General features: G+C 47.9%; 1 protein-coding gene across 2 annotated transcripts; it reads right to left on the bottom strand.

Moving 5' to 3' along the window:
- Nucleotides 1-2941: 2941 nt before the first annotated feature.
- LOC104350465 (UAP56-interacting factor) lies at nucleotides 2942-15961 on the bottom strand. 2 transcript variants are annotated; one of them, XM_086470434.1, is made up of 10 exons: nucleotides 15880-15961; nucleotides 11691-11834; nucleotides 8187-8329; nucleotides 6036-6163; nucleotides 5105-5186; nucleotides 4947-4952; nucleotides 4728-4768; nucleotides 4567-4641; nucleotides 3792-3903; nucleotides 2942-3037 (listed from the first exon to the last, which is right to left on the bottom strand). In XM_086470434.1, exons 1-10 carry the CDS (start codon nucleotides 15959-15961, stop codon nucleotides 2942-2944), a joined length of 909 nt encoding a protein of 302 aa, XP_086326560.1. The 2 variants fall into 2 exon arrangements, with proteins under 2 accessions (XP_086326560.1, XP_086326561.1); XM_086470435.1 differs by having other exon boundaries at nucleotides 5105-5183.
- Nucleotides 15962-16591: the final 630 nt, after the last annotated feature.

Raw genomic sequence — 16591 nt, 5'->3', positions numbered from 1 at the left:
TCCGTGGTTTTAGTATGGTGGCAGAAAGGGGTGGTTTATGCTGGACATGAGCCAACACTGCGCACTTGCAGCCCAGAAGGCCAATCGCAGTCTGGGCTACATCAAGAGAAGCGTGGCCAGCAGGTCGAGAGAGGTGGTTCTGCCCTTCTACTCTGCTCTGCTGAGACCCCACCTGCAGTGCTGCGTCCAGCTCTGGGGCCCCCAGCACAAGACAGCCATAGACCTGTTGGAGCGGGTCCAGAGGAGGCCACGAAGATGCTCAGGGGGCTGGAGCACCTCCCATGTGAGGACAGGCTGAGAGAGCTGGGCTTGTTCAGCCTGGAGAAGAGAAGGCTCCAGGGAGACCTTATAGCGGCCTGCCAGTACCTGAGGGGGGCCTGCAGGAAAGGTGGGGAGGGACTGTTTACAAGGGCACATAGCGCTAGGACAAGGGGCAACGGTTTTAAACCAGAAACATTTAGATATTGGACATTAGGAAGAAGTTCTTTACCATAAGGGTGGTGAAGCACAGGGACAGTTTTCCCAGGGAGGTGGTGGAGGCCCCATCGCTGGAGACATTCAAGATCAGGCTTGATGGGGCTCTGGGCAACCTGATCCAGCTAAAGATGTCCCTGCTCACTGCAGGGGGGTTGGACTAGATGACCTTTGGGGGTCCCTGCCAGCCCAACGCATTCTATGATTCTATGCCTGTTGGAGTGAACTGACTCTGTGCCCTCTCCCACTGTTTTTAGCACAATGGTTGTCCTTTGCTACTTATAGATTCAGCGCCCTTCTGTGCAAAAAATGTTTCGTCTCTTGCTGCATGCAGTCACCTAGCCCTGTGGGGGAATCAAGCTAGAAAAAAAAGTGCATTTTTTATCATTAAGGCCTCAATTTTAATTTAAGGAGTACTTAAAAAAATGTAAGGCACGGATTGCTGAAAAACATCTATTTGGAGAACAGTATCAGGGCATGCTCTGAACACTGAGGGGATGCTGCACACTCAGCTGTTCTTTCAGGACTGAACGGCTCCATCCCTTTGCAACCTCGTTTAAGAAGTGATCAGATTTTCTTAGTGAGTCTACCATCTTTTACCAGTATTTATAGTGAGAGTGCAATTGACATCAGGGATATTGACATTTCTGACTGTTTCTTGTTCATCTTCCATGACATCCAGATTATTTGCATGAAGGGGTGATCTCTTCTCCTGAGTTCATCAACCTGGAAGTCAGTTTGCATTCGTTTCACTTCGGACATACTCGGAGCCAGGTCAGCTCTGATGATTTTGCAAATAATGTTAAAGGCAAAAGAGATCACAGCAAAGATTTTACAAAATACCTATTGAAAACCTCCCACTGCTTTGGCTGTGCTTTGGAGTAGCTTTGCAAGCAGAAAACTGCCTGGATGGCCAGGTCAGTGCCCCGCTGCCTGTGGGTGGGCACCAACGGGAACCGTGGCATCCCCCAAACTGCTGAGGCAGCAGACCATGCAGCCACACATACCATGCCCTGCAGTGCTACACTGAGAGGCTGAACTTGCACCAAAAGCTTGCTGAAGGAAAGGAAATAACCGGAGGTTACATTTGACAAGTTAGTTTTTTATTCAGTGCATTGGACTCGTACATCACCACTTTGCCAACTAACAACATTTCACACATTCCTATAAAACCAACGCCAAGTCCAGTCTCTTGTTAAAGAGTGTAAAATGTAAAGCAGTCTATCAAATGTTTACTTTAGTAGGTATAGCTTAGAGCCCAGTAACAGGCTGTGTCCAGCGCTTTCGATGCTGCGTTGCAGCAGTGGGTGGAGAAATGGATCAGTGACTAATGGTTGGTGCGGGGCTTTGTTAACAAATGTCTAGTCCCAGCTCATTAACATCTCAGCCATTATCGGACTGCTGTAGAGCCTGGCCTCCCTCCTGCAGCTGCTAGTTCAATTATGCTGGTGCTTTGAGCATGGGTGGAGCTGCACCTACAAAATCCCTACTGCAACACTGGAAAACCTGATTTGGGCTGGGGCAGCCTGCCTATGCTCCACACCGAGGACAGTCACTCTGGCAGCATGGCATGGCACATCTCACCCTGTCCCCACAACCAGGCCAGCAGCAGCAGTCAGAACAGCACGGCAAACCACAGAGAAATGCAAGGTGCTTAGGCCTGACTATCGGGGCAGAGCAAGACGTACCAAGAGAGTGGTCAAATGTTGCAACAGGCTGCCCAGGGAAGTGCAGGTGGAGTCACCATCCCTGGAGGTGTTCAAAAAACATGTCGATGTAGCACTTGTAGACAAAGTTTAGTGGGCATGATGGTGTTAGGTCAACGGTTGGACTTAATGATCTCAGAGGTCTATTCCAACCTAATGATTCTACAATCTATAATTTTCAGAATGGAGAGGTCTTACACTGCAAGCCTCCGGGCAGGGATGCCTCCGCACGCAACAAATCAGGCAGTTAGGTGGATGCTAGGGAAGGTGGCAGCTGAGCATCGCTGCTGGTGCCACTGCTGGGGCACGTCCCTCAGTCCCATACATGCTCTGCTCCCCCCTCTGTCTCCCAGATGGGCAGGCACAGTGTCCTCAACCCTGTCCCACCCATGGGACAATGCAGGGAAGGCTCCAACCAACTTGGAGCTGGTTCCCCCTCCCTCTTGCAGGAGTCATCCCGGGCAGCACAGGGTGCCCTGGCAGGGGGATGGGGCTGGTGCCAGCCTTGTGGCTCCCCGGCAGAGTGCTGCCAGCAAATCCATCTCCGCTCATTCCCCTCCACCACCCTGCTCATGTCCCACCTGGCCCTGACTCTCATCCTGCCTTGTCCCTGCCCTCAATCACTCATTCATTCTGTGTGTAAGGAAGGAGACAGCACATTGCCAAATTAGCTACCTCACAGGAAATCTACTGAGTTTTATTGAGCTGCCCATTAGGGGGCCTGGACTGTTACAGGCAGTCCCTGTGATGAGCATGGGGTGCTAAGGCATGGTGACTGTTCGTCCGGCGTTCCTGGCTGCTGTAAAGCGCCTCTTATTCCTCAGACCAGAGAACCTCTCATCCAGCGTCAGGCTGGTCTGCAGGGGAAAGGGAAAGCAAATCAGTCCCACCTCTTGTGGCAAAGCATGGCCAAACTTGTAGCAGGGTTTTGATTAGAGCCCATCAGTCAGGACGGTGCTTCACAGCCAGTTAGTCAATTAAAACACTCAGCACATGGAGACAAGGAGCTCGACAGACTGTGTGCGGCTGGAAAACCTCCAAGCAGCGCCCAACCCCAAAATACCGGGCGTCCTTGGCAAGAACAGGAGCAAGCAGATGACATTTGAGCACAAGGGATCAAGTAAAACCAAACAATCCAGACAAAAAATGCCAGCAATGAAGAAGGTGGAGCAGGATTTCTGACCTGCCCCGGCGTTCTTGGACCATACTTCAGCATAAAACATGGCACCGAGAAAGTCACCAAAGCAAAGATAGAGCAAAGCCGAGAAGCGCTGTGTGTCTCTGAGGCGTGGGGAGCACTGACAGTGAAATGCTCCCCCCTGGCCTGCAATGCTCACAAGCATCTTCCCGCTCCAAGCAAACATGTGGACAGGCCAAGAGGGGCCAACAGAGTGAGGAAAATTGGGCTGAGTCTGTAGTTGCTGAACAATCTTCTCAGGTGGATCAGTTTTATGAGCAACCTAGCCAACATGGCTACAGGACTTTCCTCCCGCGTTATGCTAGATAAACCAAATTGGCAGCCCCAAAAACCCGAGCGTGATGTTAACAGCTTAGTGGCAGGGCTGCTGCAGGATGCAATGCACCGCCTGTCCTGTCGACAATCCTCTCTACCTGGTTGGCCATCGCACGGAAGTTGAATCTCAGCAGCACCCCCTTGGGCTGAGGCTTGGCTGCCCGTGGTGGAGGCCTCTGGCTTCGCAGGAACGGGTGCTTGGATCTGGGCCTGGGGAAAGTACAGATCTCCAGTCACTCAGGATGCTAAGGCAGCTCGCTTCCTACTGTCTGCAAACCAGCAAGGAGTAAAGGAGACACCCGCAGGCCCCATGCGTCCCATGGTATGTCTCACAGCACCCTGGGTGAGTCTACAGGGTGCCAGGAGAGCTGCTGTGTGGGCAGAGTTCCAGCGGGCAGAAGTTCCAGCACTCGGGACTGTGCCATGTCAAGGCTTTCATGGCATGCTCTCCGTGCCTGGGACATGGCAAGTGCATGTCCCTCCCCTCTTTCTGCCCCTAGCTGGCTGCCAGGTCCTGCAGCTGCCCCCTTCCAGCCTCTGCACTCCTCTTACACAGTGAGTGTGTGGTGTCCCTTCAGGGAGCGTGGCACTTTCCCTGTGACACTCCACAGAGAGCATAACCAGCCTGCCACCTCCCACACGCTGCCAGCGTTTCCATTTCTCCTTACTCTGGACAACAAACGAGCCGCACGGTAATTACCGTTTCCTTTCAGACATGCTAGGAAGGGAACGAGACAGCATTTGCTAACCATTTTGGGTCTGAACCACTCATTGTGCACTCGTCGTAGAAGTAGCGAAGCTGCAATAATGCTAAAGGGATTTGCAATGGCTTTTGTAGGGTTCCCATCCTAACAAATCACCTCGTTTACTTACACGCTGGTCTGGCCCGCCTGGGGATTAGCCACAGAAACCGTCAGAACTGCTCCAGGGCTGGGTTTCAGTTGCCACCTGCCAAGACAGGGAGATGCATCCAGCTTTGATTCGAGCGTGAAAGAGCACATCATGTTCACAGTGAGCCTTTGTTCACCAATTACCTTCTCATCCTTGGTGGTTTCCCTTCTCCGTTAGCATCCATCTGTTGTGAAATATATTTTTTAAAAAAAATTACTTAAAGAATTCGTTTTCAGAAACAATGATTCCTTTTCCAGTATTTCATTTGGTGTATCTGAATAGCTCTTTTCTTGCATGCTGTCAATAAATTTACTAATTTTGGGTTTCCTGCTGGCACAGCGAACTGTATGGGGTGGCTTTACTCTGCCCTGCCTGTGCTGCTTTATAAGGTGCAAGGTTTACTTTTATCACCTGCCCAAGTTTTGTTTCCCTGCTGCCAGAATATTAAGCTGCATTAAAAATTGCCTGTCCTGCAAATACTTTCAGGAGGTTGCAGAAAAAATGTCTCAATACTGACCACTCTCTGAAAGCTGGCTTTGGAGAACCGCTGCTGCATCCGCTTCTGCTGGAAGGCTGGTCCCCTGTTTAGCAGGAAAGGCCTGCTGGTAAAGGAGGAGAGAGAAAAGGCCATAGGTGTATATGATGTCAGTTGTCTCCTAAAGTTTAATGCTGAAATACCTAACCCAGTGTGGTACTAAAAAGCAGTATGAGAAGCAAATGAGGCTGTGTTACCAAGTGCAGCCCAACAGGTTTTTCTGCCAGCAAAGGATTTCAGAGGAACTCGGTTTTCTGCTCAAATGAAACAACAGCTTGTGTTTGTTCTGAACTCTGCTCATTTAAAAAAAAAAAAAAAATCACATAAGAAAATAGTAGAAAAAAAATCTGGTCAGAAGGGACCTCCGGACGTCATTCAGTCCCTGCTGTAATCAGAGCAGAGAAAGAAGGGATTGCAACGGAGCTTCCTTTCAAGCTCTGAGAACACAAGGACCACAATGAGACAGGCACCGAGACTGTGCCCAGCACCCAACATTCTGCCTTTGTCACAGCTCCTGGGGTGCAGCTTCTGCTCCTGCAGCCCCTCACTGGGACAGATTCCCTCTCCCTGCCTATCCCTTACAGCTGGAATCTGTATTTCCTGCTTTTATGAAAAGAAACACTATTTCACCCCCCAAAGTGATGGAGGAAAAGTTTAATAAAAATACAAAGGTCACATTTTCCATGCTTTCTAAAACAAAATGACAGATCTAATACCTGAATTATTATTAACTATTAGGATGAAGTTATTTTATTTCCAGGTGCTTTCCTAACATACCCAGGGGTATTTTTCTCATGTTGTGTGAGCACACGGCTGTAGCTGCTCTCAGCTGGCACAGATTGAGAGCAGAGCCCCAGGAGCTCCACAGGGAATCGCTGAAAACCAAAAAAAAGCCCAGAGTTACCAAAGATTTTACCTTCTCCCTGGGGTGTGGGTGCTGGCAGCAGCTGCTCTGAATCTCTTGGGACCTGGGGGTGGCCGTCGCCGTCCCTCTGGTTGCCCGCTGCTGCTGCTTTTGGTGAAAGCATCGTTGTTCTTGTTGCCCTGAAAGCAGCGAGAGCTCAGCAGTTGCCACCCGCACTGCAATCTTGGTGCATAAAGAGGGAATGAGCGCAAGCAACAGTGTGCAACTGACCTTCCCTCCGCTGACTGACGCTGCCTGAAAAGCTGGTGCATTTATTTGGCATTTTCTTTGGCTCTGACTAGGGGGAAATCCAGCCTTCTCTAAAGCAGAGGTGGTGATTGCGGACACTGCAGCCATTCCCTCACTGTTCTTGGACACGTTCAGCGCCACTTGCAATTGCTTCAAAGGGCGCTCAGCCCCACACTGTGTGCTCTGCATTCACTGTATTCTCATCCCCAACTGTTTTTCCCTTGCAACTTCTGCAGTCTTGCAACGGAACAACCCTGCTCTGTAAGGGCTTTTTTTCCCTCCCTTCCTTTGATATTTTCTTGATAGGAAACTGATTTGTCACTAAATCTATTAAAACTTGGCATCTTCCATGGTCTTTTGTATCTACGGCAGAATATTTCTACTGAGCAGTGTTGCTGTAGTCTCAACATTTGGACTTAGTAGACACTGTTTTCAACAATCAGTACATGTGCCTCAGCTTCTGGGCATGAAACTACAAGTACCAGGAAGAATGTTTTTTTTTAATGGTGCAGAAATAATAAAAAAAAAATAGTCCATGGAGAGCAAGTCTCACACAAGCCAAGCATTATAGCTTTGCTCAGATTTCTTTTCAGTCATCGACTCTTTCTTGTTTGGACACGTACGTTGCCCGGTCCAAGCCCCAAAGCATAAAGCACATCAGAAGACCCCTCAGCAGTGTAGGTCCCTACTGCAGTTACTTATACAAACTGCCACAGACTCTATCCCATTTACTTCTGTGGGACAATCACCATCACTGTTACTACCCACTAACTGAGATGTGTTTCCACATTCCTCCCACTTGGTTTATTTCTGCAAAATGGAAGCTACCATAGAATTATGCCTCCTAGCAACTGCTTATTACTTTCTGCTAATACCCAGCCACACTCAATATCTGAGTCACCACAGTCTTTATTTTCAGGAATAACCACACTCCATGCACATGCATGCTAAATTTAGGGCTCTCTTATTTATACCCCCAGGACACAGCCACTAAATGCCCCATCATGTTTGCCACTTTGGTGTTTTTTTAAAAGCTTACTGAGCATACTTGACCTCCTAATTGAGTGGATTTCCATTAGTGCAGAAAAAAACAACCCCCTTTCACAGAGGACTATCTATCCGCTTGACTTCCACCTTCTACACCAAGCCAGTTTAATATTAGTGATACTCAGAAGAAAGCTGTAAGAATTACTTTAATGATGAACACACCATCTTCCTTCCCATCTCTTGAGTCTTAAAAATAACTGAAAAACCAAATTATTTCAATCTTTTTTTTTTTAAGTGTTTTTGAGCAGAGACAAGACCTAAATATTTAAACTTGAAAAAGGGAAAGCCATGAATGAAAAAAAAAAAGCATTTTATACCGCAGTACATGGGCAATCTGACCCACGGCTGTCACAGTACTGGGACTCAGTGTCTCTGGGGGTGATACCCACTTGCTAGTGAAAAGTATGTCTCTGAACCAAAGCCACCTTAAGTCAACAACAGGCCGCCCTTTGACTTCACTGGACCTTGGAAAATGCTCTGTATGGAGGACAAATAATGGTGAATCTTAACCTCCCTTCTCTAAATGACAAGGGTAAGATGAGAAGACACGGAATTTGGTTTTATGGAAATATTTTAAAATCTTTTAAGACCACATTTTAAAAAAATCTTTTTTGTAAAACCCATGGGAACTGATTCAGTAAAATTATGCCAAGTCATAAGCGTATAAAACCAACTAAAAAATTACTGGTTTATATGCATACATGTCTGTACTCACCTATGCATACAAATGCTGTGCACAGGCATACAAAAGATGGTGCCTGTGAATTTTTTATGTAGATTGTTCTTTGGGGTGATCCAGGATCATAAAATCCAGGAGATCTCTACACGATGTTTAGGAACAGCTGTATACCTTCCTTACCCCCCTACCTCTTGAGCTGATGCCTGGCGATTTAAAGGGCTCACTCCATTTAATGCAGCAGCTGCTCTTCTCCTGGGACTGGGCACAGTATTCCTGAATTGTCTCCGATTGTATTGTTGTTGTCCAAACCCTCTTCTAAAACGGTTAGGTCCTATGAAAATAAACTCTTATTTTAGCACTCTTCAAAACTCCATTTATGAGTACAGTTTTGCAAATGGATTACAAGGTTAACCTAATATGATACAGGAGTATCTACATAAATAGTGATACAAGAATCACAATTTATTCCAGAAAAGTGAATTAATTTTGCAGAATATCAAATAATTTTTCTTTCCAATGTCTCACTAACTTTCTCATTATATGTAAGACTGACAAACACATTATTTGATTTGAAAGAATAGAGAAAAGCCTTCCACAATTCTGATTCCTAATAAAGGCAGGAACACTCACATCAGGAAACCTGTCAATCTGTTGTCAGAGCTCACATTGCTACGAATTAACTATGAAATGGAAAAAGCCTTTTCATACAGATGTGCAAGTGACTCAAGCATCCAGAAGCCAACCACACAGCAGCCTGGAATAGCTCTGAAAGCCCATATTACAGCACTTGATAAGTGAAGACTGGACCATAATTTTTTTATATACTTTTTTTTTTCTTTTTTTAGCTTGACATATCCTTACTGCATATATTGAAGGGGGCACCTTCTGCTGCTGTTTTATGTAACTGCACAGTACATACACGCCAACAGCCCATCTTGCATTTAACATTTTCCCCTAAGCCTGTTTATGATTTTGAAGTGTGCTGAAGGGTCGAGCGAGAGTAAAGCACTCTGTCAGATGGAGGCACAGTGCTTTAAAGCCTAATTACTTCACATGATAAACTTCTGTAGTCATAATTAAGTAGACATTTTCTGAGTTGCTATACCAGTGAAATGTGCACACATACTCAGAGGGGTGTATAAATCAGGCATAAAGCAGCACATGGCAAAGGGCAGCAAAAGTGTGGTTAAACCCTAGACCATATAGCAGAACCCCACTGATACAAACCACAGAGCAGTTAGACCCATGTATTGATCCTGTATCATTGATTCCTACATCAAAGCAATTAATAATGACTTCGAGCAATTAGAATAGAAGTGTTCTGAGGCAGAGGTGGCATGGCTGTCACGGGCCACCAACGCAGTGATTAATGAAAGATCCAGCCCCAGGGTGTAACACCAGTCAGTGCCAGTGTGGGCTGGTTACACTGGAACACAAGCGAAGATGATTTGAGATGCTCTGGCTCTAAAACAAAAGGGCACCAGGGCATGCCTGTAGGAAGCATCTCCTGAACAGCACGTTGGGGTGCTTTGCTCCCTACGGTTGGAGGCGCTGGCTGGGAACACCCACAAAAACGCAATACTGTTCACAAGTTCTGTGGGGTGAGTAGTTATTTCTTTGCAAACAATGCCCTCTCATCACAGAAGTGCAGGTGTGTAAGTGTTCCTCTCCTGGCAAATACCTGAATTTTGGCAATCTGTGTCTTTTTGACCAGATGCGGTCTTGCTGTGTTTAATGGCCCTTTTTTCCCTCCTGGTTCTGTCCCCCCAGTTTGTTTTTCCTTTCTTGTTCCCTTCAACAACCACCCTGGGCTTGCCCCTCTCTCTCGCCTGTTTGCCAGACCGTTCTCCGGAGGGCCACCAAGCCTTGTAACACAGCTCTCTTGCACCCTGGAGAGGGCATCTCCTCTGCAGCAAGGCAGACTGAGCTCAGCTGCCTTTCCTGGGTATTTCATTGGTGCAATGGGAGGGACTGACGCAAAAGGCAGCCCCGACTAGAAAATCATGCCCCTGACAGTCAGTTCATGTTAGAGAGCCTCTACTCAGTGGTGCACTCAGGCACGCCTCAGCCAGCGTAAATAACTAACGATGGAGCCATCAGCCTCCAAGGGGTACCCTGTGTACACCAGCTGGGGACCAAGGCCTCGGTCTGTCATATGTATACTGAAGTGTGACACGTAGGAGGCTTCATCTCTGCAAAAAGCCTGGCAGATATTTATTAATGAAAGAACATTCGAATAAAACCTCACAGTACTAGCAGCTGGGGAAGACCCTCACTGTGTTTGGGTGCACACTCAGAGCCTGGTGCTGAGCACACGTGGGTTGGCCAAGAGGCACCTTTGCCCAGCAAAGTCCAGTTTGGGGAGAAGCTCCAATGTCTGAGAGAATCTTTTTCTGAGGAGATTTGAAACTCAAATTTTTTGTCACTAAAAATCAACTTTCCCTTACTGGGGAGATGATTTGCACCATATTCCAGGAGGGATAACAGCACCTCACTTGTACGAATTCTCTTGCTGGTTTAATCAGCATAATACCATCCTCTGTCATTTCAGCGCTGGGCTGTCCTGATTGTCATTTTGATAATGGTTATCATGTCTCAGCCCAGAAGGGACTGCATTTTAGTGGGGACCAAAGTGAAATGAGCCCCTGAAGAATTATGGGATAAATTCCCAGTCATGCTGAGCTTCCCAAAATTGCTACTGACATCAGCACCACACAGCATGGTGGGTCTCTGCACTTGGCAGGGCTGAATTCAGACTCAGTTAAAACCTATGAAATACTAAGACTAGCCGAAATAATTCTATAAATGAAAAGTTCTCTGTTCTAAGGAACAGCTAAAAAAAAAAAATAGTGTTTGATTTATTTGACTCTGCATGCAGAGTCGCTTGAGTGTGGAAGAATATCAAAGCCTGTGTTTTTGATAGAGAAATCAATTTGCAAAGGGGAATTATTATCATCCTGTTTTGAACCAGAACAGTTCTTGGTAAGGCAATATGTGGTGGAGAGCAAGAACATGAGAGTGGGAGGCAGATCAGAGAGAAGCAGGATTGCTCCCAGCAATCCCACTGTCCTGATGTGCCATTAGCACTCCAAGGGAAGACTGCAAAGACGGTGCTGCAAAAAAACCAAAAGTTACTAAAATCTTCAATTAAGTGATTTAGCAGTAATTTAAAAAAACAAACAAATAAATGAAATTTTGATAGCAATGGCATTTCATGCAGCAGATCACTTTGATTTCATAGATAAAAGCTAGTGGAACCAAATAGATTAGTGTGTGATCACTCGGTACTCTAAAAAACCTCATCACAAAAATAGCATGGTTGGCAAAAGTAGCTCCAATAACTGAGCTATCAAAGACAGTTACTGAAGGGGTAATTTAAGTGTGTTCTGGGAAAAAGAGGATTAGGAAGAGGCATAATTAAAATATGCAAAGCCAAAAGGGAATAGAGAATAGATACTAAGTCACTTTGAATTAGTAATTCATGAGAGGGTGGAAGGGAGAGAAATGGATGAATTTATGCTCTGAAAGGGCCCTGATATTCCATTGTTGCAGACAAAAAAGCTATTCAGAGCCCAAATATATCTTATATGCACACAGGAATTAGACAGGAGAAGGATTAAAGAGATGTATTTTGTTACACAAATGTGTCTTCCAGCTTGGCAGGCCTTTGCTGTCCCAAGGCACTCACCTACCTTGCAAATTCCTTTGCATCCATGCACGGAAACGGGGCCGCCCGTACCCATATGCCGAATTCCTGTTCTTGACCTGCTGTCTTTGCCTGTCCCCCGTGGCGCTGGCATCTGTTTGCTCTTTCCTATGGCGCTTTATGATGTCATCTAGATTGAAATGGCAAAGTGGAAACCCATAAAATCTGCACTTTCTACCAACAGGGATTCCCGCTTTTGGTGCTTGCAACTGTCTGCAGTAAAAATGGAGCTTGCGATTCTGTGAGCTACGCTGGCTGGACAATAAAAGATTAAGCTTAGCTCAGAAGTATAGGATCAATTCACTCAGCTCCTGCAGGCTGGAGATTAGACTGCAGCAAATTATTTAAAAATGTGCTACCATCCAGCACGTATCCACCATGTGCAGGACAGAGATTTCAGACCCACCTCCCACCAAGGGATTCGATCCTGCAGATCTCCCACAAGCATAAGGGAATATGTTTTTGCGGGGGCATGGGGAGCTCAGTGCTGGGCAGAGAACATTTTTTGTTCTCTGAGAGAAGGTCTGACTTAGGTGGGTGCAGGAGAGGTGGTCAAAGCGGGGAGAATGGGCAGAAGCACCCATGGGTGAACCCATGCTGTGACAGCTGCTCTGAGGGCTCCCCCCCTGCCATGTGTGGGACATGGGTACTGCCCTGTGCAAAGGCCACGTCCCTGATGTATAAACAAAAATGCTGTTCCAGTGTCATGCAAACCAAAGTGGAATGAATGTCCCCCCAGCCCAAAAATTTGTAAAGGGGAGACTGAAGCTTGGTGCAGTGAAGACTGCGACACGAGGGCTGCAGGGAAGCAATCTCACTTGTACAGCGTGACTGTCGAGAAAGGGGACATCATGGTCCTGCAAACACTCATGGTTCACCAGGCGGTTGTAGGATGGTTTCCTTTTAATTCACATCTCCTGCATGTTTTCCTCAGCGCTTTAAAAAAAAGCAAAGCAAGTTTCTAGCCCTTGGTGGTATGACATGAAGCTTGAAGCCATAAACCTCTATGGCTCGAAAACCAGTAAGCAAATAAATGCAACATGCACAATGAATATCATCAGTACTCTGTATTTTAAGTTCCACACTCTTCAGGACCTGACTCTTGATTTTCTGACTAACTGGAGTAGATGCTCCTGCTTAATTACTCAATATAGCTAAACCTAGAAACAGCTGGATAAGGATGTATCAACCACAGAGCAAGAACTTCTTTTAGTTTCTGCTGTTGTCTGGTGAAGCAGACAGGGAGACTATCCCAAATACAAGAGGACTGCGCAGGGGATGCCTGCTCTCCCCTGCAAAACTTGGGTTCTCCCATGCAGACCTGTCTGTGTCACACCAAAGGAACCAGCTCTCATGCTTCACACTAAACACAGCGAGCTGATGTCCATGCTCACCCCACTGCCAGCAGCAGTAAGATATTTTGAGAACCCTGCACAGCTCTCTGTGGACAGGAGGGAGGGCAACCAGCACTGGGACCAGGCACAGCTGCCTCTCACCTGAGTCACCATCGCTGCTCCACTGCAACAGGAGTATAAAACAGGCTGAAGGCAGCAAAATGGATCCAGGATGTCCTACCAATGTCCCAGGACTCCCCTCACCCAAGCTTCTTATTAGGCAGCTCTGAAAATGTACTCTACTGAGCTTTTCCATGAACTGCAAGATGTTTCTCGCTTTCTTTGCAAGACACCATCCAAATGCAGTTCCCAAGGTGCAGAGCCTGTATGAAATAACCAATTATTTTCCCTGTGACTTAGACAATTTTGGTATAAAACTATATTAGTAGCACCGAGAGGATGACACAAAATTTCTCCCAAGGACATTTTGCCACTATGCTCCACTGGTTCGGACCCAGCCAAGCATGCTGCATGCTTCTCTAGGCACTGCTGCTGTAACCAGAGGCACATCACCTGAGTTGCACTGAAGTGCTGTGTTTTATGACAGAGAGGACACAAAGGAAGGTGATGATCCACCTGCAGTATCCAGAGTATGCCTGACAAGGTTTTAAAAGCTCACGCCCATCCTGAGCAAGTTTTTAACTCTTTAAAAGATGGCACTGGAAGGTGAGGTATCCGGAGCATGCACAAACTACTTTTAGATGCAGAGCTCTATCAAGAAACAGCTGAAAGCCCCTCATGTTCTCAATGAGTTGATTTGAAACCAAGGGGTTCTTCTTAATTCAAGTTGTTCTGATGAAGACAAAAGGCAAAGGGACATCTCATTAATTCATGTTTTCCAACAACTTCTTCTTTTAACCTCAAAACTTCCAGAAAATATTTCGCAAGTAACAAAGCCACATCTGTTGAGCTCCAAGCAGAATGTCTTAACTTTAACAAATCAGCGAGGAAAGCAGTGTCCAAATCAGGCCTTTTCCCAGGCAGTGGCCACTCCAGCTTCTTAATGAATCACTGGAGTGGAAGCATAGAAGTGCCATTAGCTTTCAATAAGCGATTATCATGAACAGCACATCATACCTCCAGCACATACCATTCCTCCTCATACCTTGTCACTTGTCATTTTCTGTCAAGAAACTGCTGTGTCCAAATTAATACAAAGCCCAGGGAAAACAAAAGAGAGCAGATGTAAGAATAGGCTGCGTGACTGTATTTGTGATTTCTCTATCAAAGTCTGCCAGGAAGAGAGCACACTGGGAGAGGCTGGGCGATGTTCTTGGTACAAACGCACTAATGTTCTCAGCCAAGTGTGCCTCTGGGATATGTGCTATTTGGGGCATGGGCTGCTTTGAAGCATATCGATAACATCACTGCCCGCTCTGCAAGGAGGTGGACGCAGGCATCCAAGGGTGGGCTATTTACAGCACAAGGAAGAGCTCACTGGAAACAGAGAGGAGATGAATGCTCAGGTGCCTGGTCCGTCACCTTTCAGTGTCTTTTTTTTGTTTGGGTACAAGTTGTTACTCTGTCTTTTGCACCTGTAAATATGATGGGGTAAACAAAGCAATGTAATGGAGTACTATGTAAGGCTGGAAGGGATTCTGAGAGGTCATTTAAGGTACTCCTACGCCCTCAAGACAGAATTAGATCTATCAGGGCGGCTTTAGAGTTAACTCCTGCAGTTTCCTGCGACTGCTAACTCAAGTAAGGCCCAACATATCTGAAAGCACAGAAACAAGCACCTGATGGTAAAAGCAACAGTTCTTCACTAGGGCTTGGTTTGTCTTCCAGTTCTCTCTTCTGCCCTGAGTAAGGTGTATGCTGGATTGAATATGGAGGTGGACCACAGGAGGTCTGACTGAGGGAAGCACTACAGGAGAGCAACAGCAAAGGGAGTATTGCATGTCAGCAAACAGAAAAAGGGTATGCAACACCATGGGAAAAAAATTGGGGACCCACTATTGCTGTAAATCCTCATAGCATTATTAAAATAAGGGTGCATCAGCCAAGGGATCAGCTTGAGTTTGCAGTGGAAAATGTTCTGCTATTCCTGACAAATGGCTCATTGCTGGGAAGAAATGACACAAGGTTAGGAAGCTGACCCAATAATAAAAGGCGCTGGTGGACTTTCCTTCCACAGCAGAGACATCAACACAATAATCCACCAAGATCTATCACCCAAGTGTTGGGAGTCCGGGCCTTCGGAGTTAATAAATGGGCAGTTGTTTATGCACAGTTCACATATCCAGTGCCAGAGGAATAGCGAGCATCACGAGCAAGCTGCTATAAATAGCCTGCACACCCGAGGATATGTCTCATATCTTTATTTCAATAGAGGGCTCATTTACGTAAGCCTTTCTCAATCCGCCGCGCTTGACGCTCTCCCCTCTGAAGTTACAGGGTGCTGCCAGCAAAGCACAGAGAGGGGTTTGAAGCCGTGATTCCTACCCCCCGGCTACTACTTCGCCTTTTCCTGCCCGGTCCCCTTCCACCGCAAACGGGTGCAGGCGTATCACGGGGGGGTGAGGGGGGGGGCGGGGTGGCTACCAGCACTACGGGGCCACACCACCTCCTCTGCCCGATTCTACCTACCCGCCGAGCACCCACCCACCTACATACAAGCACAACCCAAACCCCCGGGCCCCGCCGGGCGCACGGAGTCCTGCGCGGGGACCTGCCCCGCGGGCCCACGTAGCCCTGCGCCGCGCCGCACCCTCCAAGCGACGTCGGCCCAGCCTCGCCGCCTCCCCGCCCGTGCTGGGTCCCTCGCCCCACCGGACCTACCCAGGGACATGTCAATCTCCTCGGCTCCCGGCTGCGGCCCCGCCGCGGGGCACGGCCCCGGCTGCGGCCCCGCCGCCTCCATGGCCGCCGAGCGCGCACTGCCACTGCCGCCGCCGCCCCGCGCAGCCCAGTGCGCCTGCCCGGAATGGGCCGACACCCGCCGGCGACACCGCCACCGGCACCCCGCCCCGGCACCCACCCAGCAGCACCCTGCCCTCTGTGCCCGGACGCCCTCAGCTGACCGCCGGTTCCCCCCAGCATGCCCCGAGCTCGCCCGCAAGCTCCAGCCCCGCAAGCTCCAGCCTCAGCTCTGCCGCCCGGGGCGCTCCCTTCGCTCAGCCCGGCCCTGGCTGTCTGCCCCTTCGCACCTCAGCAGTCGCCCTCGCAGCCTCCCCGCTTATTCGGGGGATCCTTTCTATCAGCGCTCCCCGTCTGGCTCTCTCCTCCTCCCCAGCCTCAGTGTTAACACACTTCTCCCCCCCGGCCCCCCGAATCCTTCTCCTCTGCCGTTTATGCCAGGAGCAGACAGGTCTTAAAAACCCATCAGTCATTTCTGAGGGCTGTCAAAGAAGGAATGCCTTTGCCTCATTTTGAAGAGCAGAAAAGCAAGGTAACTTTACAAACGGAAGCACTCTTGGCTTGTATTCAGGCATGACGCCTGTTTGTGTTCGTGATCTTCTTGGGGAGGAAGCATCCATTTGGGCTTGGTCTT

Source organism: Leptosomus discolor, chromosome 9 (genome assembly GCF_034619465.1).
Source record: "Leptosomus discolor isolate bLepDis1 chromosome 9, bLepDis1.hap2, whole genome shotgun sequence".
Classification (NCBI taxonomy): Eukaryota; Metazoa; Chordata; class Aves; order Leptosomiformes; family Leptosomidae; genus Leptosomus; species Leptosomus discolor.
This window is presented reverse-complemented; position numbering and strand designations above follow the sequence as displayed.

Coding starts and splice junctions, on each gene's coding strand:
- LOC104350465 (XM_086470434.1), bottom strand. CDS start 15,961: ATGGAGGCGGCGGGGCCGCAGCCGGGGCCGTGCCCCGCGGCGGGGCCG. Junction 6,164..8,186: donor GCCAGGCATCAGCTCAAGAG/GTAGGGGGGTAA, acceptor CGCTGCTTTCAG/GGCAACAAGAACAACGATGC. Junction 3,904..4,566: donor CAGGCGGGCCAGACCAGCGT/GTAAGTAAACGA, acceptor TACTTTCCCCAG/GCCCAGATCCAAGCACCCGT.